Raw genomic sequence first — 25,284 nt, forward strand, 5'->3', positions numbered from 1 at the left:
AAAAGGGGTTTATACGACATCATAGGTATTAATGTTATGATAAAAATGGGGGAGGATGAATATGTTGCCTTAATCACCTGGCATTGTTAATAATATCTATAATAGCTTCCTCCTCAGGTCAACTTTCAGAGACGAAGCTTACCCAGAAGTGTGTTATCATTTATAACCAAATGTACACAAACTACTGCTCACGGTACGTCTAATAACTTCCACGTGATGCCACACCCTTTTTTTGTTTGTTTATAAAAAGAATTTACAAAAAAAAAAGTTCTCACCAGGTCTGTACTCCAGAAACCTTATTAGACAAATCTTAACAGCTTTTGCCACAGCTAGAGTATGCAAACATTTTTCCTCCGGGGAGGATAGAGATGGAACAAAATGAAGGCGCAGTTATAACTGGCTCTTGATGAAAACATTACTTTGGGACGAAGTCCAGGTCCTCATCTCAGAACTATTGGTTCAGAAAAGTCCTTGAGTATGGCTGTCCAATTGACAAAGAACCCATTTCCCCATAATCTGTGGGCCAATGTTATGGCTACTAGGAAGAACACTGTTAGAGTTACTGATTGTGCTTTCTTGGTCTTTTTATGTATCTGGAATCTCCCCTGCTGATTGTTGTGGTTTGAATTCAGGAGGACGAAAACATATCACACTATTCAGGTGATATAAATCCCTTTTTTTGTATATATAGCAGTAGCACTAATGGTCCTGAGGAAGCAGCAGGAGACTAGCGAGCTCCGTGTGTCTGCAGAAACATGTCGACCTAAGATTCTCATTGGCAGTTATTTGTTACACTACTATTTTGCACTGTTTTATTGGTTTGGGAGTGAAGGGGTGCATAATAAAATAATTCTTTCCCCTATCACTATCCAATTTTACAGTATATTCTCACCTTTTTCATTTTCACTTTCACTTTTAATTAGCACTGCTATTCAGTTCCTGTAGAGACACTTTTTCTATTACTTAGCCTTGTCTCACTGATATACCCCAGATTAGGTTACTAGCATCTGCCAGTCTGTTGTGGGTATCAGTACCCTCAAAGTTTGAGAGTACCCAGATGATGAAGGGCGGTCTCGATGGTGGACTGATGGGAACTCTTTCACATTGAGGAGTCTCCCCTGGCAAGATCCCACCCCCTTTCTTTGCTTTAGAACACTTTGTCTTATAAGATACATAAGTGAGTTAGACTAGTGACCCACTGCTATTTTCTGTTGGTGTACTAGGAAGAAAACCTTAAGTGGTAGCATTTTAAGGTTCATATCAGAGAGGGGTTTAGAGGAAGAGGACAGTAATGCCTTAAGCAATGAAAGTCCCAAGAGGAAATCATTGATTTAACAGAAGACTGCAGCAGAGAAAACCCCGTTAGTAGTTTACAGCCCAAGGATTCTATTTTAGTAAGGCTTCCCCATTACTTAAGTGTAAACCACTGAGCTCTGAAAGCAGAGACTGCCAAACTCTGTTGGACAATGTCTTGCAGTAATTAAATCCACTTTGGTTCAAAAATAGATGTATCTAACAATCTCTCATGACACCATGCAGAAACGTTAGCCCAATGACTGTAAGAGTGTCTAGCAGATAAAAACCTAGACTTGAACTGTTAAAGGAACTGGGAAAAAAGGTTCTAATACTTTTAGAACCCTCCACTCAACAGCCAGATCACCAGACACATCCTCTGACATGTCACTAGAGCAAGAAGGGGGCCTAGCAACGTACATTGCTTCAACGGAAACACCCATTCTGGTATTCTGGACATTATCCTGATTAATGAAAACCAACTTGTTCTCGGCTAGAAAGAAGCCACCAGAATGAGATCCACATTCTTCTTCCAAAGAAGAGTCAGAAACCTTGGCTATTAAGGGGAATTAAGGAAATGCATAGTGGAAAGGGGCAATGGACATGTCTGAGCACCTACCCCAGAGAACTTTTCCTCTGGTAACTTGGACATTAGTAATTTTAGAAGAGTGTTTTTGGAACTAGGAAAATGACCTACCAAATAGGTTCCAAATCTTTCACATATTAGAAAACCTATTTGCTACAACATTTTCTCTCCACCTGCTGAAATGGGAGACCACTTGACTTTCTGCCCAACTGATTATCAGATATGCTAGGGTTGTAAGGGAAAGATAACCCATAATTGACTATCTTACGAGGTATGATTTGGTTAGCATATCGTTTTACCTTGCAAGAAATACCAGATTCTGAAGAAGGGGAGAGAAATGTAGCAGTGTGTAATACACTGCCTTAATCTCACTTCAAATAACAGAATGGGATCATTCATCTGGAAGCCATTTTCTCTCAAACGTTTGATGATCCAGAGTGGCTTCTCAACAAATCATACTTGCATCCATAGTTAAAATAAGCAGAGGGGGAGAGATAGAGGGGTCCCCCTGCTGACGTTTAAAGAAAGCACCCACAACTAAGCCCACCCAAATTGCGTCTGGTAGAGAAATCTGATAGTCCAGGTCTTGGGATGAAGAATTCCAATGTTAAAGATGTGTCACACAGGTGAGCAAAGGTGGTGTCAAGACCATGCAACCAAAAAGAGACACAATGTTTAAAGGAGACACAAAGGATCCATAGAAATAGATTCTGTAGCCCCCTTGATAATTTTTTGGCTAAGTTGTTCTCCCTCCCCATGCTGGCCTTATGCGACCTTGAATACGGAGCCATTTGCTTGCTGGAGCTACCATTTGAGGCCCAGGACTGAAAAGAAGGCAATGCAACCTGGTAGCTCTCAGCTGTGGAAGACACACATATCCCAGGTGAGTCTAAAATTGGCTCCAATGATATAGAAACAAGATGCAACTTCTTGAGGTTGACTAGGAACTCACTGCTCTACCAACATTTGCCATACTATAGCTGTATATTCCTGAACTTTGGCTATTGGGGTTGAATACATTAGCCCTTTGTGTAGGTAGTGATGGACCAATATACCTTTGTCAATGCCAGAGGTGTTAATACTTTTGTGAAAACCCTTGGTGATGATGTTAGACCAAAAGGAAGCACCTGGAACTGCCACTGGTAATCCCCGTTACAAAGAATCTGAGGAACGTCTGGTGAGGCAAATACTGGAAGATGAAGGAAGACAACTTAGAGATTCAAAGCTATCATTCTTGATGATGTACTAAAAATACTTTGCTGCAAAGTATATTAGAGAGAGTTTCTTCAGTGATTACATCTCCTTAAATTTATTATTAGTCTGACATTTCTGGAAAACGTTTGAACCAAAAAGACAACAGAATAAAAGTCTTTTCTTCTCCTGGCATTGGAGCTGGAAAAACTGTCTTCTCTCTTAGTAGGTCTGGCATTTTTCAGTGTCAATGCGCTGTGGGATTCTGAAAGAAATTAGCTTACACTGTACCCGAATTTGGAGTTAAATATTCGAATTCCAAAGCTGTTGAAAGACTACACAACTAGTGCCTGGTTGTTTATCTTCCATGGGAACCTGAAAAGTTATCATCCAAGTACATTCAAGGGTAGACAATTCAGTTTTCTCAATAAAGTTGGTATTATGAAAAGTCTTTTGAGTTTGGACTTCATCATAAAATTCTGCTGGGAGAGAGGATGATGGTGAAGGCTAGGATGAGTCAGAAAAAGGAAAATATATATTTACAGACCAAAATGATGATACAGACAACAATAGTGAATATCGATTTACTGAAGTGTCCATTGATTTCTCAAAAGCCTCCGATAATGTAGATATCAATTGCTGAACCTGCTCATCACAAAGAACAGGAGCAGGTGAAGGAGGAGGTGGAACAGACTCCTCCCTACATCGTCTCCAACTTCCATTGTCTCCAGATCCTTAGAGCAATGTTGTTTCTTGGGTACATTCATAAGCCTTCTTGAGAGGAAGGTTGTGGACAATCAGCTGGGTAACTTGCAGAGCAAATAAAGGTCATCTCACCAAATCTCAATCTATTTGACATGAGATCCAGAGTCTTTTCTATGTAGCAGGGCAGCCAGTCTCCAAGGCTCCAAAGACACGTCACTTTCGTTGTCTCACTCCCAGTAATTTTGTGCATGTGGTTTGAGAAAGAAGGGGACCACAGAGGCGCTGCAACGAAATTCCGAAGAGGGCTTGGCATGGATAAAGGGCTCAGAAAAGAGACATGCCTTCTGGTGTGCTCCTGTTCCCAGTCATAGACCATTCCAATGTGCTCTATGCTAGGAGAAAGATGAGCACAGAGGGTCGCAGGATGAGAATTTATTAGAGGAGGCTATCCATTGGCTTGAGTTGACAAACAGAAGCTTCAGGCTTCTCCCCAGACACCATCAAGATAAAAGAAGCAGAAAAGCCCTTGCCTTTACAAAATGCTATATTTTAAACGTAAGCCTATTAGCAAAGAGGCCAGCCCTTTGTACCACAGAGGAAATTACCTGAATCTGACCCCTGAAGCTGTGCTTAGCCAACCACCCTTCCAGAGGGTTAGAAAGTATAGTCTGATAACAATCCAGAGTGCTCAGTGACTGCATCTAAAATATTGGTTTGGCAGGTTTAAGCAGTTGATCCTCAATGTGTGAACCAGTCAGGCCCATGTAATGTATATGCACAAAGTAGCCAAGAGAAATAGAAAGTGTTGTGGGCTTCTCCCCATTTATCTCACAAGTACAGATGGGTCATTATCGGGGAAGAGGAGAATGGGAGGCCCACATTCTGAAAGTTATGTTTTGTCAGCTGGGTCATGTAGTCCCTGAGTAGGAGGAGGCACACTTCAATTATGTACGGACTTGTATGAGAATAGTGTTAAGGAGGTAATGCACTGTCAGATTACATCCAAAAAAGGAAAAACACCAATGTAAAATGCCTTCTAAAAGACAGAACTCTGACATTTTTATTTGTACCAACTTTGAGTCATATTGTTTCAATTGAAATGTTATGTTCTGGAAACCTCAACTGATTTATAACTTCAGCTTTTTGTGAGCTGATGAAAAGCAAAGCAGTAATTCATTGACAGAGTGAAAGTACAAAAATGGCTAGACGTTTAAGATGCTTTAGGCACTCTAGAATTAGCTATTCGCGAACAGCTAGACCAAAAACTCCTCAAGAAAGTCATGGCGCTTCATTTTAATGAGTTGTCAGGGGAGAAAGCACAACATTTTTAAATGTTTTTGGGGATAAAGGGGTCAACATTCACTGTGTCACACAGTGAACAGATAAAGATCATAAGATCCATTTAAAAACTCAAAATCGAAAAAGCACGCTTTCTGGTGAATACTCTAACTGTATATTCCTCACCTTCAGAATATCACTACAAGCAAGGCTGGATCCGGAAGGCTTTCACATCAGTGCTCCTGGGCACTATGTGGTTCCGCAGTTACACTGTAGTGCCTGGACCGGACAGAGCGGTGCCACATACCACACCGGTGCATTGACATCAGTTTCATTCTTGGCTCTATCCACGCCCATGAGTACGGTGCGCAAAACCAAAGGTACCAGTGTGCAGATCTCTACTTTATGTATGGAATAAGCTACTATTCCACAGAAATAGGAGATGGGAGGGCAGTGAGGAACCCCAGCAGGTGCAGGAGGTTTGGCGTAGTCTGGAGGTGGAAATCCAGAACTCAGCAGAAGAGCTGCATCAACCACCATCACTTTCGTGAACACCCGAGGGGCACGGGTAAGGCAGAAAGGGAACACAGCAAACTGAAAGTGCTCTTGGCCCACCGTGAACTGCAGGTAACACATGAGGGCAGGCAGGAAGCAGATGTAGAAATATATCTCCTGCAAGTATAACGCTACCATCCAGTCTCCCTGACCCGGGGCAGACAGAACTTGGGCGAGCATGAACATTTTGAACTTCTCCATTCTTAAGAAGAGGATGAGAAGGCTCAAGTCTAGGATAGGACAAAGTCCTCCGTCCTGCTTTGGCACCAGAAAGTAGCGGGAATCACAACCTACTTCTGATGCAGCCACCTTCTCCATGGCTCTCTTAGCCAAGAGAGCCTGCATTTCTTGACAGAACAAGGAGAGAAGGTCTTCCGTCAGACAATCATAAGTGGGCTGCAAGGGGGAAGCAGCCCCTTTTGACAATCTGTAGGACCCAGCATTTTGATATCACTGACTGCCAGTGGGGCACGTGATGACATATCCTGCCTTTCCCTAGGTGCCCATGAAGGTTGAGGGCAAACTAAAGAGGCTTGGAAGCAGCAGTTGGTTGGGGGGTGGTGTGACTAACCCAAGCACTGGCCGCCTGTCCCACGGTGTTTATAGGACCCGCGCCCTCGGCCATGAAAAAGGTTGGGAAGCCAGTTGACTGTGGTCGCTGGGAGGGTTGGGCATGGCTTTAGACCTCTTCCGTGGCCACGAAAGGGGTGAAAGCTGGATGGAGTTCAGCGAGGGATAAGACCAAGTACCTGGCCATAGCTCTGCTGTCCTTAAAGCACCAGCACTGAATCTGCCTTCTCTCCATAGAAGCAAGAGTCATTAAAGAGCATGTCCATGAGGGAAGCCTGGACATCCCCTGAAAAGCCAGACATTCTGAGCCAGGAGACAAGTCAAATGACGTCAACTGCTGCTGCTCAATCTCCACGCAAGGACGTGGAGGCTGGACAGGTTTGGGTGGAGGACCGTCCCCTGCTGTTGTGACAGAAGATCCTCCCGAAGAGGCAGTTGGTTTGGGGGATCGATGGCCATGATGAGCAGCTCGGGATAACAGACTCTTCGTGCCCAATCCGGAGCCATAAGAATGACTTGGGCCAAGCCGCGCTTGATCTTCTTCAGTACTCTGGGCAGAAGTGATATAAGCGGAAAGGCATATAGATGACCGCAAATCCACTCATGTCGCCAAGCGAGTGAATTGCGGACATTGCACATTCTCTTCGGTGGTGAATAGATTTAACCAAGGCTCTCCCCACTGTTGAAAGAGACCTTCCACCACCTCCGAGTGAAGACGCCATTTGTGATCCATCATGCACTTGTAGCTGAGTTAGTTTGCCCTGGAGTTCTGAGAACCTGACAGGTGTTGAACTACCAGGGATATGCCCTGATGTTCCAGCCATGTCCAGAGACGGAGGGCCTCTTGACATAGGCTCCATGACCCCAACCCTTGTTTGTTTCAGTACCACATGGCGGTGGTGTTGTCCGTGAACACCTGCACTACTCTTCCTCGGACAGAGGGAAGGAATGCTTTTATTGCAAGACAGATCGCCAGAAGCTCCAAAAGGTTGATGTGGAGCTTGAACTCCGTCGGAGACCAGAGAACTCTGATCTCCATCTCTCCCATGTGGCCGCCCCATTCCAGAAGGGATCCATCCGTCACCACTGTGTGTTCTGGTTGGGGAAGAGAGAGGGATCTGCCGTTGATCCAATCCTGGTTCATGAGCCACCACTGCAATTTTCGTGCTGTGCCCTCTGAGATCTGGACGCAATCAGACAGATTCCCCATATGCTGTGCCCACTGGAACTTCAGATCCCACTGCAGAGCCTGCATGTGCCAACTGGCATGATCGACCAGCAGGATGCAGGAGGCCATGAAGCCCAGCAGCCTCAGGGTCATTCTGACCGAAACCTGGGATAGAGGCTGAAAGATCAGAATCATAGCCCGAATATCCCAGACTCGCAGTTCAGGAGAATAAACCCGAAACTGCATCGTGTCCAAAACCGCTCTGATGAAGAGGAGCTTCTGAGAGGAGGTCAGGTGTGACTTCAGCAAGTTGGAGAACCCCAGTGAATGCAGGAGGTTGGCCGTAGTTTGGAGGTGGGAGAAGAGTGCATCGAGATAGGGGAAGACTGGAACCCCTGATCTGCGCAGATGAGCTGCGACCACCCCATCATTTTCGTGAACACCCGAGGGGCGCTGGTAAGGCAAAAGCAGAGCACGGTAAGCGGAAAGTGCTCGTGGCCTACCGTGAACCGCAGGTAACGCCGGTGGCCCGGTAGGACGGGGATGTGAAAATAAGCATCCTGCAAGTCCAACGCTACCATCCAGTCTCCAGGGTCGAGGGCAGACAAGACCTGAGAAATGGTCAACATTTTGAACTTCTCCTTCCGGAGGAAGCGGTTGACGTCCCTGAGATCCAAGATAGGATGTACGCCCTTGTCCTTCTCGGGCATCATAAAGTAGTGGGAATAGCAACCACAACCTACTTCTGGGGCAGGTACGCGCTCAATGGTTCCCTTTGTCAAGAGAGCTGTAACATCCTTTTGGAGAAGGGCCAGGTGATCACCCAACATGCAATGGTACTGGGGTGGCATGGCTGGAGGGATAGTCTCGAAGGGGAGCGAGTAGCCCATTTGGACTATCTGCAAAACCCACCTGTCTGACGTGATGGTGCACCAGTGGGGGAGGTGATGGCGAATCTGGCCGCCCACTGGCATTTGATGGGCCTGAAAGGTCAGACTAGGAATGTTTGGAGGCTGCTGCAGAGGGGGCGGTGGTGGACTGACCCCCAGAAACACGTCGGTGGTTCCCACCTCCATGGCCACGCTGAGGTTGAACAGCTTCCACTGGCCCATAGCTCTGAAAGAAAAATGCTGGGGCACCCCTTCCGTGGCCATGAAAGGGGCAAAGGGCAGACCAGGGAGCGTGGTAGAGAGGCCCAAGGACTCGCCGTAGCCCGAGAGTCCTTGAAGAGCTCTAGTGCACTGTCTGCCTTGTCACCTAACAGGCGACGGCCATCAAAGGACATGTCTATCAAGGTGTTCTGGACATCCCCAAAAAAGCCAGTCGTCCTCGACCAGGCGTGACTTTGAAGCGCCAACATTGAAATGGTCCTACCAGTGAGTCGGCAGTGTCCAGTCCACAGCGGATGGCGAACTTTGCTGCATTTCTCCCCTTGGCAACAACATGGAAGAGCACGGCCCAGGCCTCTTCCGGACACTGAGGCAGCATTTGTGCCAACGTATCCCACACGGAGTGGGAATAACAGCCCAAGAGGCATGCAGTGTTCACCGACTGCATCCCAAAGATGGAGGAAAAAAACAACAACTTCCCAAACTGATCCAGCTTCTTGGATTCCCTGTCCAGTGGTGCGGTAGTGAATGCGCTTTGGGACGCTGAGGCTTGGACTACCAAGCTCTCGGGGGAAGGGTGTTGGGAGAGGAAAGTGGGGTCGCCTGGAGGAGGCGTCGGGCAACCATCCTATCCACAGGAGCCCCTGTGGTGGGCATGGACCAGGTGCCCAAAAGGATGTCCGTGGTTTGGCAGCCTGAGCACGACTTGGGGTCGTGGTCACGCTCCAGGCAGTAGAGGCACACGTGGAGCGGATCCGTCACCGACCTCAGTTGAGAACAGGAACTGAAGGCCTTGAAACCGGGCATACCTCGTGCACCAGGAGACAATGTAAGGCTTCGAAAATAAGTCACCAAAAGTTGCAAAAAGTCAGTCAAAAAGTGACTGAGAGTACCGCTTGCTGGCGCAGAAAAAGAAAGAACCAACGTCAGCATGCGAGGGCAGTGTCTAAGAAACTTGCGCGACGTCGTCCTGGCAACCACGATGCAGACAACGGACGTCGAGTCGACCGACACCACCTACCGACGCGCAGGGGTACTGCTGACAAAAAACTTTCCGGATCCAGTCTGATGCCTGGGGTTAATTCCAAAGTAAGGAATCTATAACTAAATGTTTCTTTCAGATAGCCATAACTGGTATGCCTGGGTATCAAGTTAATAATATGAGTAATAGTTCTTCACACCACATGATTTATCACTCAAATATAAACTTTAAGTATATTTTAGAAATTCAAACATTTATCTCCAGACATCAAGTAATTCTGTCTGAAAACACACATTTTTGTCTCGAATACACACTTTTCAATTATGGTATACATATATTAATTCCAACAAGCAAAAGCTTCTAATTAAGCGGGCTGAGCTGAAAACACAGTCCTCGCACTTTAGTCTTCCATGTGCTACAATTACTCCCTTTCAACCGTAGGCAGAGGCCCGCATTACCTTTTTATTGGTTGTGCAGTGATCGTGGACAGAAAGTCCAGCACAGCCAGTGGATCCAGTGAATGAGAGGGCCTCCCTTCAGTATAGGATTTGCCCGACGAATGCAGAAGGCATGTCCTGTCATAGCAGTCATGGCATCTTGCAGCTGTGGCCTTCCACTGGCCAAATACAGACGGGTCCTACGGCAAGGTAGATGTGGCACCCACCGGGCCAATTGGTTAGCAAGAAAGTGTCCCTGGCATTTGCAGCCTTCACAGGTCAACCAACTCTACATAGGCAGCAATATGCTCCATCAAAAGCTACAGCAGCAACAGATCACAGCCCAACACAGCTACCAGGAACACAATATTGGCTGAATTTGTGCAGTCTTAGGGTGCAGTTTTCAGCAAGCAAATCAGACAGAGACCAGATGACAGACTCACTGTATGGGTCGCTCCTAGCTTTATTCTCTAAAGTAAGAGCGAGTAAGGCTGGTGATATCATGCTCTTCTAGGCTTGCTGTTTTAGTTTGGAGTGACTAACCAACAACAAAGTGATGATTGACCTGAGTTTGTACTTCTTGGCATTGCACCTTCTGCTTGTACCATAGGCAACTGAGGCAGGTGTGAGGGACAAAGGTGAGCACAGAAATTTGGGCAGAAAGGTGGTTGATGGTTAAGGGAAATGGTCATACGAACAGCACTTGTGTTGGGCCAATGAAGGTGACCTTCACTAGTGAAGATAATCTTCTTACCTCACTAATAATAAACTTTCTACCACATTTAGTTACTCAGTCCCTATATTAAGCTCTTGGCTCGTCTTCATAGAGAGGAAATTAAAGGTTTCCTGCATGTTAGGGCACCCACACTATGCACATGCTACAGGTGGTTCTGTGGGATTGTTTTAGGGACAGCAGCACAGATTTGCAGTGGACTACTGTTACCCAAATCGCTGACGGACAGGTTATGGTGGTCAGCACAAACAAATGATCAGTGACAGAATGCAGTGATTAAGGCCAGAGGGATACAGCATAACTTATCCAAGTTTAGAGAGTAGGGAGAGGAATAAATCACAATCAATGAACTGAAAAAATGGGGTTCTGGAATGGTAGTTGTAGAACTGTTAACCAAAATAATATCACATTTAGATCCATGCAGAAGGGTGAAAAGGGAATACGGTCAGAAGGCACACACAAGCAAGAGAAAGGATAATGTTAATTTATGTCATATCTAAATGTCCAAGGTTTCAGTTGGGCAAACTATCGAATACCTACGTAAGTCGTTTTCAGCCCCAGCAATAGGTGGTGCATAACCAATAGGATGGGATGCAGAGACATCGAGGACATAGCAGATTCTTGAAAATCACCATCAGTAATTGTTGAAAAATTTTAAGAAAACAAAGCGTTTTGGTGACTTACTAGAATTGTTTCCTGATAATCAGACGGGAAATCTTTTAGGAGAGTATTCACTCCTGATAGGAATACCACAGTTATAAGAGTGTGACAGTGTATCAACTCAACAGATACTGTTTAAAATCGGAACATGTTCTATTTCATCTACAGCACCTCTAAATTGAACATGTGTTGGAAAGAAAAATCCTTGCTCGTAATCATCTTTTCCTTCTTAGACAAATAAAGTTGAAATGTATTTAAAACGATTCAAGGCATTTAGAGCATATGTATTGTCTTCATATTTCCCCATATGATGCCATCCCAGCAATCTCTTTCCTGTACCTTGCCGGAAATCAGCTATATTGCAGACTGATAACCCTTTAGTAACAGAATTGGAAAGGGGTTGTCAGTCATAATAATCTGAAGGGAGAATTGTGAATCTGGAACAAATCCATATACAAATTCCTCTTACCGAAATGGCATTTATTCTGCAGATCATAACTGAGCGGACATAGACGGGAGGATCCTTAGACATTCTGCATTATCAATACGGGGTTGCTAGCTGTGAGAAGAGTGTGCGTGTGCTGCTTCATCGACTCTCTGTATGCCAGGTGATTGCTACTTGGGCTACAGACGCCACGCTGATTTGGTTACTTTTAAAAATTGTGAATATTTTAACTGGTGCATTTTTATTGTGACAAACCTCCCTGTTGGTCCGGACGAGATCTTTACGTCCCAGGGGCCCGACCTGCTCTCTCTCCCCCGGCGCAGCTGAGCACAGCGCTCTCGCCGGCCGGGAGAACGCGGAACCGCCATCTTGGGGGGAGGCAGGGTAGCGCTCCAGCTCCTGGACGCCTCCCGCCCTCCCTCACTATTTAAGATCCTCCTCCCCCTTATCATACAGATTACTTGCTATCCCCTGAGGCGGAAGCCGGGGGCATCTTTCTATCTCTATACTCCGCTATTAATTAATTCTGCTTGAGAGTGTGCGTGTGCTGCTTCATCGACTCTCTGTATGCCAGGTGATTGCTACTTGGGCTACAGACGCCACGCTGATTTGGTTACTTTTAAAAATTGTGAATATTTTAACTGGTGCATTTTTATTGTGACAAACCTCCCTGTTGGTCCGGACGAGATCTTTACGTCCCAGGGGCCCGACCTGCTCTCTCTCCCCCGGCGCAGCTGAGCACAGCGCTCTCGCCGGCCGGGAGAACGCGGAACCGCCATCTTGGGGGGAGGCAGGGTAGCGCTCCAGCTCCTGGACGCCTCCCACCCTCCTCCCACTGCTGGATGGATATGGATATAAAAAAGAGACCAACCCGTCCGCGCAGCGGGCGGGCGCGCCGATGGCGCGCCGAAGGCGCGCCTAAGGCAAGCCCGTCTGCGCCCGTCCGCGCCGGACCCGCGCTCAGCGCCAGTCCCCCTGCCTCCCACACTCCAAACATCTCCTGGACCCCGGATCAATTGCTGTTACTCCGCCCGGGCACCTGTATCCCCATAAATCGCTGTAATCCTCAGGATCTGGAGTCTACGGCTTATACCTGCCCACACTGCAATATTAGTCTCCCCATGATATCTAAAACTCCTCTTACTTCCGTGAATGTTATAGGTCAACCCGTTACCATCTTAAAAGCGGCATTAATCAACTGCAGATCCCTTCCTGCCCATGCCCCTGATATCTGGCTATCACTTGATACCTATAAGTGGGACATTTTGTTTCTTACGGAAACATGGATCAAAGATTCCTCCAAACCAGACATCCATCTTGCTACCCCCCCCGGTTATTGCTTCATTGGTATTAACCGAGACAGCTCTAAGTCCGGAGGAGGTCTTGCGGTTATTGCCAAATCACATTTTAAACTTAAGCTTACGAAAATTCCCAACCTCGGCCTCATTGAAGCCGCCCACTTCACGGTAATGGATACCGCCAGCACTATCTGTGCGGGCATATTGGTCTACAATCCTCCCTCTGCTACTTCCTCCTCTCTACAGGCTCTGACGCATTCTATTGCAGATTACTCCCTCAAACATTCCCATTTTTCTGTATTAGGAGATTTTAATCTCCATATCGATAATCCCTCTTGCTCACAAGCCTCCTCCCTGTTAGAAGCCTTACTTGGACTTACCTTGACCCAATTAGTTATCGGTCCCACTCATATTGCAGGCCATACACTTGACCTCATCTTTTCCAATCATCCTGGTATTTCCTCCTCTCCTCCGGTCCCCACTACTTGGACAGATCATTTTCTGATTCCATTTACCATTACGGCCCCTTCCCCCCCCTCCCCCTCCCCTCTTAACAGAGCCAGAGGTCGGAACTGGGCCAAAGTAACCTGTGATTCCTTGGAAACTCACCTACGTTTCCAACTCAATCAACTTGAGGATCTGGATTTTGAGACCACTAGACTTAACTCGACCCTTTGTGCCGCTCTTGACTCTGTTGCTCCTTTTGGTCCTCTCACCTCTGCCAGATCACGCCCCACTGCTCCTTGGTTCTCTCCTCTGCTTCGTGAGGAGAAAAGCAAGTGTAAGCAGTTGGAACGTAAATGGAGACTGAATTATGACCCTCTAGCCAAACTGGCATATAAATCGGCCCGGAATCACTTTCACAAACTGAAACGCTCCTCTATGAGAACTTATTTTTCAACTCTCATTTTACAGGCGCACAATTCCTCCAAAACTCTCTTTTCTATTGTGAAGGACTTTGTCAATCCCCCGGCCTCAAAATCCCAATGTATCCCCTCTCAAGATTTGTGTAATGGTCTCTCTGATTACTTTCAGGAGAAAATAGTCAAACTCTCCTCCTCTTTTGCCCCGGTATCCTCTAACTCCCCTGAAGATCATTCATGTTCTTCTCCCTGTTCTTTTAATTCCTTTAATGAGTTGACTCCAGACCTCGCGCTGTCCTTGTTACACAGCGTTAAGTCTGGTTCTCCCCTGGACCCTGTCCCGGCAAAGGTCATGGGCGTTCTTGCCCCCGTTCTAGTAAATCCTTTCCTTTCCATTTGGAATACCTCCCTATCCTGCGGACAGTTTCCTTCAGTGTGGAAGCAGGCCAGGCTAATTCCCATACTGAAGAAACCTGGTGCTGACCCCTTGCAATTTAGCAACTATCGGCCAATTTCGCTCCTGCCCAAACCTGCTAAAATCTTGGAGAAGGTGATACAGAAACAGCTGGCGCAGTATCTAGAATCTAACCAGCTCCTACATGACTCCCAGTCCGGCTTCAGAACCGGTTACAGCACGGAGACGGCGCTGGTAGAAGTCTCTGAGATCATTAGGGAATCAGTGGATAGGGGCGAGGAGGCCATGTTGGTCCTCCTCGACCTATCCGCTGCATTTGATACTGTATCCCATACCATACTTGCCACCCGCCTGCAACAGTTAGGGGTAGGAGGTACAGTGCTGGCCTGGACTAAATCTTTCTTGTCCAGTCGTTCCCAGAGGGTTTCACTGCACCCTTTTGAATCTGAGGACAAGCCTCTCTTATGCGGTGTCCCCCAGGGTTCGGCCTTGAGCCCTTTACTGTTTAACGCCTATGTGGCTCCTCTTGCCAGGGTAGTTGAGTCCTGGGGTGTCAGAGTGGTCTCTTATGCTGATGATACTCAGCTTGTTTTTTCCTTTAGAGACCACTCTGACTCCTCCTTTTCTAACTTCAGAAACTGCCTTGGCAATATTTGCACATGGATGGCATTAAATCATCTTGCCATGAACACTGATAAAACGGAGGTTCTCTTTTTTGGCAAGAAGTCTCCCCCCCCTGCAAATCTCTGGTGGCCCACCGTTTTGAATCCTCCCCCCTCTCCTGTTCAAGCAGCCCGTAACCTTGGTTTTACCTTTGACAACTCGTTGTCTGGAAAGGTTCAGGTCAACAAAGTGGTAGGTGCTTGTTTCTCCAAAATGCGAATGATCAGAAAAATTTTACCCTACCTCCCTCTATCATCTCGCAAAACAGTCATCCAAGCACTCATTACCACTCATCTAGACTATGCGAATAGTCTATATGCAGGTTCCCCTCAATATCTAATTGACCGCCTGCAAATCGTCCAGAACGCGGCAGCCCGGCTTATTGGTAACATTCCCGCCCGTACCTCGGTTAAGACCTACCGGGCTGATCTCCACTGGCTCCCTATAGCCCGTCGCATTGATTTTAAAATTCTGACCCTGACATTCCGAGCCATCCATGGAATTGGCCCTCTCTATCTGAGAAAACGTCTTATGATCTCTTCGTCAGTCAGACACCTGAGATCTAATAGCCTGCGTCTTCTTACGGTGCCAAGATTTAGGCTTTCTCGTGGTGGCGGCAGATCTTTCACCGTCACTGCTGCCAGGCTCTGGAATAGCCTTCCTCTTGATCTCAGGTTTTCTGATTCTGAACCAGCCTTTCGACGCCAACTTAAGACCTGGTTGTTTACTGTTCATTAGGGTTGAAGTTCTCTTAGGCTCAATATCTCCTTTTCTGTCTGTGATGCTCCTTGGTCTACTTTTTTTGGGGACTCCCTTGTAATCTTAGCGCCGGGACACTTCCGCCGGAGGTAGCCGTGCGCTTTATAAGCTTCAAATAAATAAATAAGCAGATATCCAATATATCTTTCCTCCACGAAGAACTCTAAACAAGCGGTGTTTCCAGTGAATGATATGGACATTCCCCTGACTGTGAAACAAGAAGGGGTTTACTACAGAGCTTTCTTCCGTAATTTTTTACTGTTCCTAGACTGAAGTCTTAAGGAGAAACTGGAAATCTTTAGCTTGACTCTCAGTCTCTGCCAAGTAATAATGTAACTCACCTCGATGCTGTGAATACTAGAAAAGAGACTAAAAGGTAATCATTTGCAAATAAAAAGTATTTTTTCAGTTTAAGCTTAAACAAAACAAAGAACAATACCCCACTTTATAGTACATATCGGTTAATGTTATGACCCTTTAGTCATCATAAAGATATTTTATATCTTAATATATGTCCGAAATACATTTGAAACGTTTACTCGAAATCAGCCAGATAAGCTACACTCATAATCTGAAATGCTTACCAGCATCTGCAGCAGTCATATCCTGCTCCAGTTTCAATTTGTGCTGACTAATTTTCAGCATGGACTCTTCAATTGTTCCTTTGCTGATTAATTTCGTAACACGCACTGCTCTATAAAATAATTAAAAAACAAGGAAGGGAAAATAAACGTTATAATTTTCTGTAGTTACCACAGTAAGACAAATTTCTGGGAGAAAGATATATACGTCTAAGCTTTGACTTTACAATTCGTCAAAATCTACTTTGTTATGTCTACTGCAAAAATAAAAATAACAGAGGCACTTAAGCAAGAGAAAAACACACAGGACCAGTGGCATCAACTTTGCAGCTGCATTTCATCAATGGGCAAAAAAGCAATAAAATGTAAGGTAATATAATACAATATATATTCATTTACAAAACAGTTAAATCCGTATTATGGTTCTGCCTTAAACGTAAAAAATCACGGAAATTCAGTAGTTATGGATTTCAATGCGCTCAAAAAGTCACAACTTGCGCCAGCCTCCGCTCTCTTCATAGTCGATTTTTTTATCTGTGCTGTTGACAAATTGGTGTTTGGTGGATGGGGATTAGCACAAATTATGGTGTGTGCTTTGTGCATTGATAATCTAGCTAGCTAATTTCAAACACTGCACATTTCTCCAGATATTCACAAAGTTTTTCAGATGGGGCCTCCAGAAGGGGACACATTTCAGATGAAGTCTGCAGGTCTTCTACACACAATACTCAAGATGAGACTTTTTATGGCAGTAAAAGTACGGTGAGTGACAAACCTTGAATTGGAAAAGATGCTGCATGGCCAGCTTAAGACACTAGCCACAACTCTTTAGATGACCCTCTGGAACATGGCCCAAAATGTAAAAGGGTGTGGGGTTTCCAAAATTGGTCAAAACTCCATGCAAGCCCTTTAGTACTAATCACAATGTCAGTGGTGCTCCACAGATTGGGTGACAGTATGATAGGTCTCTAAAGATAGCAGCAACATGCCAAATAAACAACTGAAAACGAGACACCACTCCAAGGTGGACTTCTAGCGGTGAATAGGTCAAATGAGTATAGGTATAGCACACAAGGTGCAGACTCCAGATTGGAAAACGTTATGCCCAAGATGCCCTCAAAGTAGTAGCAATATTCCAGCAGAGGTATTAAAGGTCTAGATATAGCCTGAAAGAGAATTCTACATCATTTCAAAGCTGCTCAGGTGAAGCCTTGCAGCAGTTTGTACCATATACATTCTTGACACCCATTTCTGTAGGATTTATCATCTCTCACCTACCCTCAAAGAACTTGTCCACTACTGGCAGTCATCCGAGCCAATAAAAACATGTTAGAAGGATGACAATGCAATTGCCAGAATTAGGAAGGACTAAGGCATTTAAGTTCCAACCCCAGGGAGAGAGAAAAAGTGGGCAGCCAAAGAACATGCTTGCCTGCTGAGACTTGCAGTGAGGGAGCGTACAAGACGGAGATTGTAAAATAAAAAAAAACCTTGAAGGAGTTGTAGGACGTTTTAATGGAGGCCACAGTAATCCATCATAGGTGAAGTGGAGCAAGGTTGTAAGGCAGTAATGTTCAGCAAGTATGTAAAGATAACCAGGTGGAAACTTTTTTTTATTCAAGGACTTCGAGAATCTCAATACTATTATGACCCAATGAGATACGGCGTGTTTGGTCAGCACCTTGTCCATTTGTAGATAAGAAGCCCACAAACAGCTGATCACTATCTCTGCCGTGTTGAGCATGATCAATGTGATAAGACACAGCATGCCTCGGGTCTAATCCATGTTGCTGCTCTTCCTCTTTGGTGCGATGAGGCGGCAGAAGGTAGACTAATAGAATAGTGATGGAGAGGCCCATGTGAGACGCAGATACCACCTTGGGAAGAACGGTTGAGCAGGAACAAAGAACCAATATATTTGTACATAAACCTGTGCAAGATGGACAAACTGAGAAAGCCTAAAGTTATCGGACTCCATGGCCTGAATTTATAACAGTCATTAGAGTAAGACATTGAAAAGAGCAATAGTGCATCGGCTTGAAAAGGAATATAAAGAGGAAAGTAAACACAATTTAAATCCCAGATGTGAGTCCCGTGCTCTCCATGGCACTGGAATCAAGCTATCCTGGCTGAAAGCCCGAAACTGGTCCTAGGATGCTTGTTTCCAGTCCAGGGAGGACCTGGCTTGGCAGTTCGGGCTGGACTGTTCCCATGGGGCACAGGGTCAAGACTGATTTGCATATGGCTGGGTTCAAACTGGAATGGCATGGTGAGCAAAAAAACAATGGATTTAGGCCCAGATCTCTGTACTGGGGTGAATGTGTGACATTGTTCTGCATTCTGGCCATCAACTGTTGTTTTTGCAACCCAGCTTGGAGTCCTCCATGACCACAGGCACTTATGCAAGCGGAGGGCTGAAGGGATAACCCACCAAAAGGTTGGAGGGATACATCCAGCAGTGCATATGTGGAAGAACAGACTGGAAGATCTGCACCCAAGATTCCTTGTGGGTGCAGGAGATAGTCTATGGGGTATCACTTTCTTGAGACTCTTGACAAAAGCCTTAACATCTGGAATTTTAAAGAGGGACAAGTGTTTCCTGTTCTACATGTAGGTTGAAACTTCATCTAAGTATAGACAAAAGAGGTGTAGGAAAGGCCTGCTTTCTGTAAATGCAAAAGGTAGGCAATAATGTCCTGTAAAGTAGGATTTAGAGGGTCCAAGTCTTTGGAAATGTAGTGGTGAACAAACCTTTTAAATGTTGCTGCATAAGAGCCCCATGTTGGGGGCCACTGGTCTACCTTTAAGATGGACATACATTCCTGGGGAAGGTTGAAGAACCCAGTTCTACCACATCATTTGCTAAATCGCAAGGTTGAGCTATCTGAGATCCAAACGCCTCACATCAACTTTGCCTCTGTGTAAGATGGTCCATCCTGAGTGAGTCTCATGTGAGGGCTGACTGACTTTTCCATGAGAATGGAGAACCAGTGGTGTGCGGTCTAGGCTGCAGCTACCAGATTGTATATCAGTGATATTTCTCAGTTTGCTTGCCATGTAGGGAAACAGAGTTAGAGGTGATCAGTTTCAGGAAACTATCCCTGATCTTTCCAGCCGCAATGCATTGCCCTTGGACTGTGGGTACCTGGAGGCTAAGTTTGGGCATTTTGACTTTTTGGAGGGGCAAACAGGTCTATCTGTGGGATGCCCCAACATTGGGAGGGCCTGTGGGGGTGAGGGGTCCCATTTGTGTGGACTAGCAAAAGTGTTGTTCACCCCTGGGAGGTGTTCTGCCATGCAGTGAATCGTGTAGCAGAGTACCCAATTGTAGAAAGAAGCCTTTGTTTATACTATATCAAAGTAAGGTATGGTGTGCACAGAGTCCAGGGGATTCCCAGAGGCATACAGAGGCTTCAGTAGATAATATCAAAAGCTCTATTTGTGGGTGTGTTGGCGAACAGTTAGGCTTATCAGAGGGCTGTGTTAAGAATTTATTGTACACACTCAGGCATGAAATGATAGACACTCAAAGACTGAATCCAGACCAATGGTTTTGTATAAAAATGTACTCATTTGTTATTTATTTTTACACCAGAACCAAGAGGAACTCAGTCGCAGGTAAGTAACAGTTTCAAGAGTAGTAATATTTTTCAAGTACAGTAAGAATTGTTTTGCAAGGCAGTAGAAAATGCTTTACAGTATTGAAAATACTTTTGTAGAATCACATTCAAACAGGAGAACTTTTCAATAGAAGTCCTATGTAAATCACAGGAGGCTGGGGGCACTTTGAGGAGGCAAGGTTTATAAGGTTAAACGGTTAAGCCCCCCAAGGCCGAAGGGCTGAGAATGCAGGAGTACCTTTTGGTGTCAGATCTTCAGGGTTGGTGCTGGACGGCGTCAGGTGCACCCTTCGTGTTAAGGCTGCAGGCAACTTTGTGGGGTCCAGGAGAGGTCAGGTGCTGATGGAGACGAGGTCAGGATCATTGGGGAGACTTCACAGGACAGGCGAATCAGTCAAACTGTCGGGTGCAGAATGAGCAGGGATCGCGGTTCCGGAGTCCTTGAAGATGGAGTCTTTCTGGACAGGGCCGCTGTCCTCTGGAGATCTAGTCGTTATTAAAGAGGGGCAGTCTTACTGGGGTTCTTGGAAGTTGCTAGCCACGGGACAGGCATCATCTTCATTGGAAGCTCGAGAAGCAGGAGACATGCCGGTAGGGCTGGGGCCAAGGCAGTAGGTGTCTTCTTGCTTTGCTGCACAGCGTTTTATCGTCAGTCTTCTTAAGTTGCAGGAATTTGAGAATCAAGATTCAGGGGAGCATGCCCCTAAACACTGAATTTAGGGGAGTTACAGGGACTGGCAGATGACAACGGGATACTTGCCTTTAGGGCGATTACACCCTTTGAATGTCCCCTCCCTTTGGGGAGTGGACATCCCCCTAACCTGATTGGGTCGAATCCTTCCATTCAAGATGGAGAATTTTTCATGGTGGGGGTCACCTCGGTCCAAGGCACCTTGGGGTTGGTTCAGGCAGAGAGGGGACACACCTCTCCAGAACACTAATTTCCCCACCGACCTTGCTTCCAAAAGTGGGGCCTGGCCATGTGGGGTGGGCATCTCCACTATCTGGAGAGAATCTGGCTAGCATATCAAAGGGCAGGAAGCTTTTGAGGATCACCATCATGAATGCTGTTCCTTCTTGGGGGTAGGTGTGAAGTACTTCCACCCCCAAGCAGCCTTTGTCCCTGACCCACGAGAGCACAAGGGGTCCCACCTCTGGGGCTCAGAAACATGTCAGTATGTGGCAGGCTGGTGCATACCAGTGTGCTTGACACAAGGGAGTTGGTCGTTGTTCAGGGGGCACCTCTAAGATGCCCTCTGAGTGCATTTTGAAATAAATCCAACAGTGGTTTCAGTGTGGGTTTGGTATGCTGAGGAGTTGGATACCAAACTCGTTAACATTTAGTAAACCATCATGGAGCTGTGGAGCTTGTAATGACAAACTCCCAGCCCATGTACTTAATATGGCCCCACTGAACTTACAATGCCTGTGAATGGCACAGACACTGTAGGGGGGGCATTGCTCATGCATCTGTGTGCTCGCCTGTGGTATAGTGAACCCTGCCTTAGGGCTGGGCTGTGAGGCCTGCTAGAGGGGTGACTTACCTATGCCACAGACAGTGGTAGGTGGGCATGGCACACAGGGATGTGTGTCATTTCGACTCTGAAGTTTAGTCTGCATCAAAACACAGTCTGCAATGGCAGTGTGTATGTGTTTGGTGAGCGGTCTCTGAGGGTGGCATAATACATGTGCAGCCATTAGAGACCCTCTATGGTCACAAGGCCCTTGGTACCACTGGTACCTTTTACAAGGGACTTGCCTAAGAGCCAGAGGTGTTCCAATTGTGAAAACAAAGGTACAATTTTGGGAAAGTACACAGGGATGGGAACCAGATTGGCAGGGACCCCTTGCACACTCAAAGTGCATCAGAGTTCAGGCAAAAAGTGGAGGCGGGTGACCATGCAAAAAGTGGCAGTTTCCTACATCAATGCCAATACCCCTGGGTTAACAGTCAACAGTCAGCTGAGGGGAGTGTGTGCCACCCTTCTTCTTTAGGTAGTACATGGCGGTCATGTTGTCCGTCTTGATGAGGCCTACTTTGTTCTGAATGATTTGTAAGAAAACTTTGAGAGCTTAGTGAGTGGTGACCCTGTTGAGAGGACCACATTCCCTGAACAGTGCTGTTGTAGAAATGCACAACCACCTTGTGAGAGAGGAGGTGGTGGTGATGGTCACCTACGGTATTGGGCTGCAAAAGGCCTGCCTTGCAACAAGTTGTTGATGTTACACCATTGCAGAGAGCAGTAAGCCTTGGCCTGTATCAAAACTAGGGTTTCCAGTGACCCTCTGCTTGGGACCACTGAACAGTTAGACACTCTTGTAATGGCACATATGAAGCCTTGCGTATGGAACAATGGCAACGCATGAGAGTCCATGAGCCCTGACAGGTGCATGACGGTCCTCACTGTGAGCAGACGATTGGGCTAAAATGCAGTTGCTGAAAGGCTGTGATTTTCCCATCGTTTGGGTAAGCTTGCTTTGTGAATACTTCAACACAGATCCTAGGAAGGGTTAAATCCGCAGGGACTGTAGGTGGGGCCTGGTGGTGTTTATGGTGAACCTCAGGCTGTGGAGCAGGGACAGCACGGTTTATGTGTGGGCTAGACACTGTAGCTTGCTGTTGCTCTTCATCAGCAGATCATCAAGCTAGAGAAGACATGAATGCCCTCTTGTCACAAATAGTAGAGGTGGGTGGGCCACTAAATTAACAAGGAGAGCCGAGGCAACGGTCTGGTTGTGCTCTTAGAGCCATACATAAGCCAAGCCCTGATAATATTTGCTATGTAAATCATAAAACAAACATGTAAAATTTGATAAAATTTCTTCAAAATTCAAAAAACGGTTATTTCTTTTACAAGTGAGAGCTGTGCCATTAATGTCACATTAAAGCACTGCAATGAGAAGTACTTATTAAAAGTGATAGTTTTTTTAATTGACCAGAAACCCATTTCTGTCCCCATCCCCACACTTCAGGAAGTGCCACTGTTGACCCAAGAGGCAAGACAGTTGTCATGTGAACCCTGGATGTGGTCCAGATAATCATTGACCCACATTATGGTCTGTTAAGTCAAACACAATTGGCTTATGCACAGCTGGTATTCTGAAATCATGCATTTGAAAGTATTTTCATATGCAAATATGGAAAAAAGGAGTTTTAGTGAAATAAAATATTTGCCCAAGATCGCACAATTTAAGCAGGGAAGCTGTGATTAAACCAGAATTTCTGATTTCACTTTGCACATATCAACCAATAAACAGGGATCTTTTTCTCTCCCTTTTATATTACTGCTTCGCTTTTACATCGTGCAGATTTTGTATCGTGCAAACTGGACCCAAAAGTATTTCAGCGCCATACATGAACACCGGGTTCATTACACAAGGTCACATTAATTTTTTTAAGGCAACATGAGGTTTAGTGATTCGCTCAGAATCACAGGATGGTGAGCCAACACAGACTCGTACCTGGTTCCCCAGTTTCAAAGTCGGCAGCTCTGACTGCAATTCCACATCCTTGGTAGAGCAAGGGTGGCAGACAGAAGGCACATGAATGCTTGTCTCAAGGTTCCAACAGGGCCTCAAGCAGAGGCAAGCTACAGGTTTGAAAGCGGCTGATAGGGTTTGGAGGAGTTTCAGATGATGGCGCTCTACCTAGAGTATACGTTACACTTTGTAGGGAGATGAGTTCTAATGCGTGGTGCGTTAAGGGCGAACGGAAAGACCCTAAAACCGTTCCAAGACAATCAACCGATTATCACAAACTGTAAACAGCAAAGCTCTCGCAACCACAAGACAGTATGAAACATAAAGAACAATAGTGACAATAAAGTAGCAGAAAGCAGCAGATCTCTATGTTCGTGTTCTTTTTCAAAAGGATGTTTTATTGGATCCACAATCAGCCGACACGTGTTTCATCGTGTTAAAGTGGAGTCAACACGACTCTTCAGGGCTGATGAAAAATAAAATTGACATGTGTATAGTACATTTCACTGTAACACATCTGGTACATTTATCAGTGATAGAGACGTGCATGGAGGTGAAAGTGAGTTCCCAACAACGGATTGTTACGTGCCTAGTGTCCGTTTAGTGATTGGCGAACCATGCACATCCACACTCGCATCCTGGTGACGGTGGTAAAGTGCGTGGGTAACGGCTAAACCATTACCATCTGTTTTTGCAATTTGTTGTCTGTTAATATACAATGCCCAAATCACATGATCTGTTTCCTCATGCTCACGAAGAACCCGCGTTTGCGAAGGATCAGGGTGTAAAAGTGTCAATTGCTCCATTTTACTAAGCACACAAGTGAGTATATCGTGCTCAATAACAAAGTGGGTCTATGTACCAAAAACCAAAAGTTCATGCAACTTTGTAGCATACCTGGTATAAAGACCCAGGCATCTATAGGTTGATGCGAAAATGAATGTGAGTTGATAGAAGTATCTATGTGTTACAAAAAGAGTAAAAAATGGGAGAAAACTAAGAGTAGGCCACTTTGTTATTGAGCACGATATACTCACTTGTGTGCTTAGTAAAATGGAGCAATTGACACTTTTACACCCTGATCCTTCGCAAACGCGGGTTCTTCGTGAGCATGAGGAAACAGATCATGTGATTTGGGCATTGTGTATTAACAGACAACAAATTGCAAAAACAGATGGTAATGGTTTAGCCGTTACCCACGCACTTTACCACCGTCACCAGGATGCGAGTGTGGATGTGCATGGTTCGCCAATCACTAAACGGACACTAGGCACGTAACAATCCGTTGTTGGGAACTCACTTTCACCTCCATGCACGTCTCTATCACTGATAAATGTACCAGATGTGTTACAGTGAAATGTACTATACACATGTCAATTTTATTTTTCATCAGCCCTGAAGAGTCGTGTTGACTCCACTTTAACACGATGAAACACGTGTCGGCTGATTGTGGATCCAATAAAACATCCTTTTGAAAAAGAACACGAACATAGAGATCTGCTGCTTTCTGCTACTTTATTGTCACTATTGTTCTTTATGTTTCATACTGTCTTGTGGTTGCGAGAGCTTTGCTGTTTACAAGCTACAGGTTTGAGCCCGGTTCTAGCTTTCAGTAGCCCTCCCACCACGAGCAAATAGGCAGTCACCACTTCCTAAATACCCTTGGAGCTGTGGTGACCCCGAACGGAAGTACTTTGATTTTGTAGTGTTGCCCACTTACTACATAGCGAAGGTACCATTGATGAGAAAAGTAGATGTGCATGGAGAAATAGGCATCTTTGAGACTGAGCGTCATCATCAGCTGTCCTTGTCGAAGCGGGGGGGGGGGGGGCAGAGTTGTCATGTCATGCGAAAATTTTCTGATGGGATGCAGCGGTTGAGGGGCCACAAGTC

General features: G+C 45.7%; 1 protein-coding gene across 2 annotated transcripts in view; it reads right to left on the reverse strand.

Moving 5' to 3' along the window:
* The window catches only part of SMARCAD1 (SNF2 related chromatin remodeling ATPase with DExD box 1), an 809,617-nt gene that overhangs the window by 21,908 nt on the left and 762,425 nt on the right, over window positions 1–25,284 (reverse strand). For both annotated transcript variants that reach the window (XM_078676227.1, XM_078676228.1), the window contains exon 23: window positions 16,295–16,404. In XM_078676227.1, coding sequence (XP_078532353.1) covers window positions 16,295–16,404 — 110 coding nt within the window. The remainder of the gene's footprint in view (window positions 1–16,294; window positions 16,405–25,284) is intronic.

This window comes from Lissotriton helveticus, chromosome 2_1 (genome assembly GCF_964261635.1).
Source record: "Lissotriton helveticus chromosome 2_1, aLisHel1.1, whole genome shotgun sequence".
NCBI lineage: Eukaryota > Metazoa > Chordata > Amphibia > Caudata > Salamandridae > Lissotriton > Lissotriton helveticus.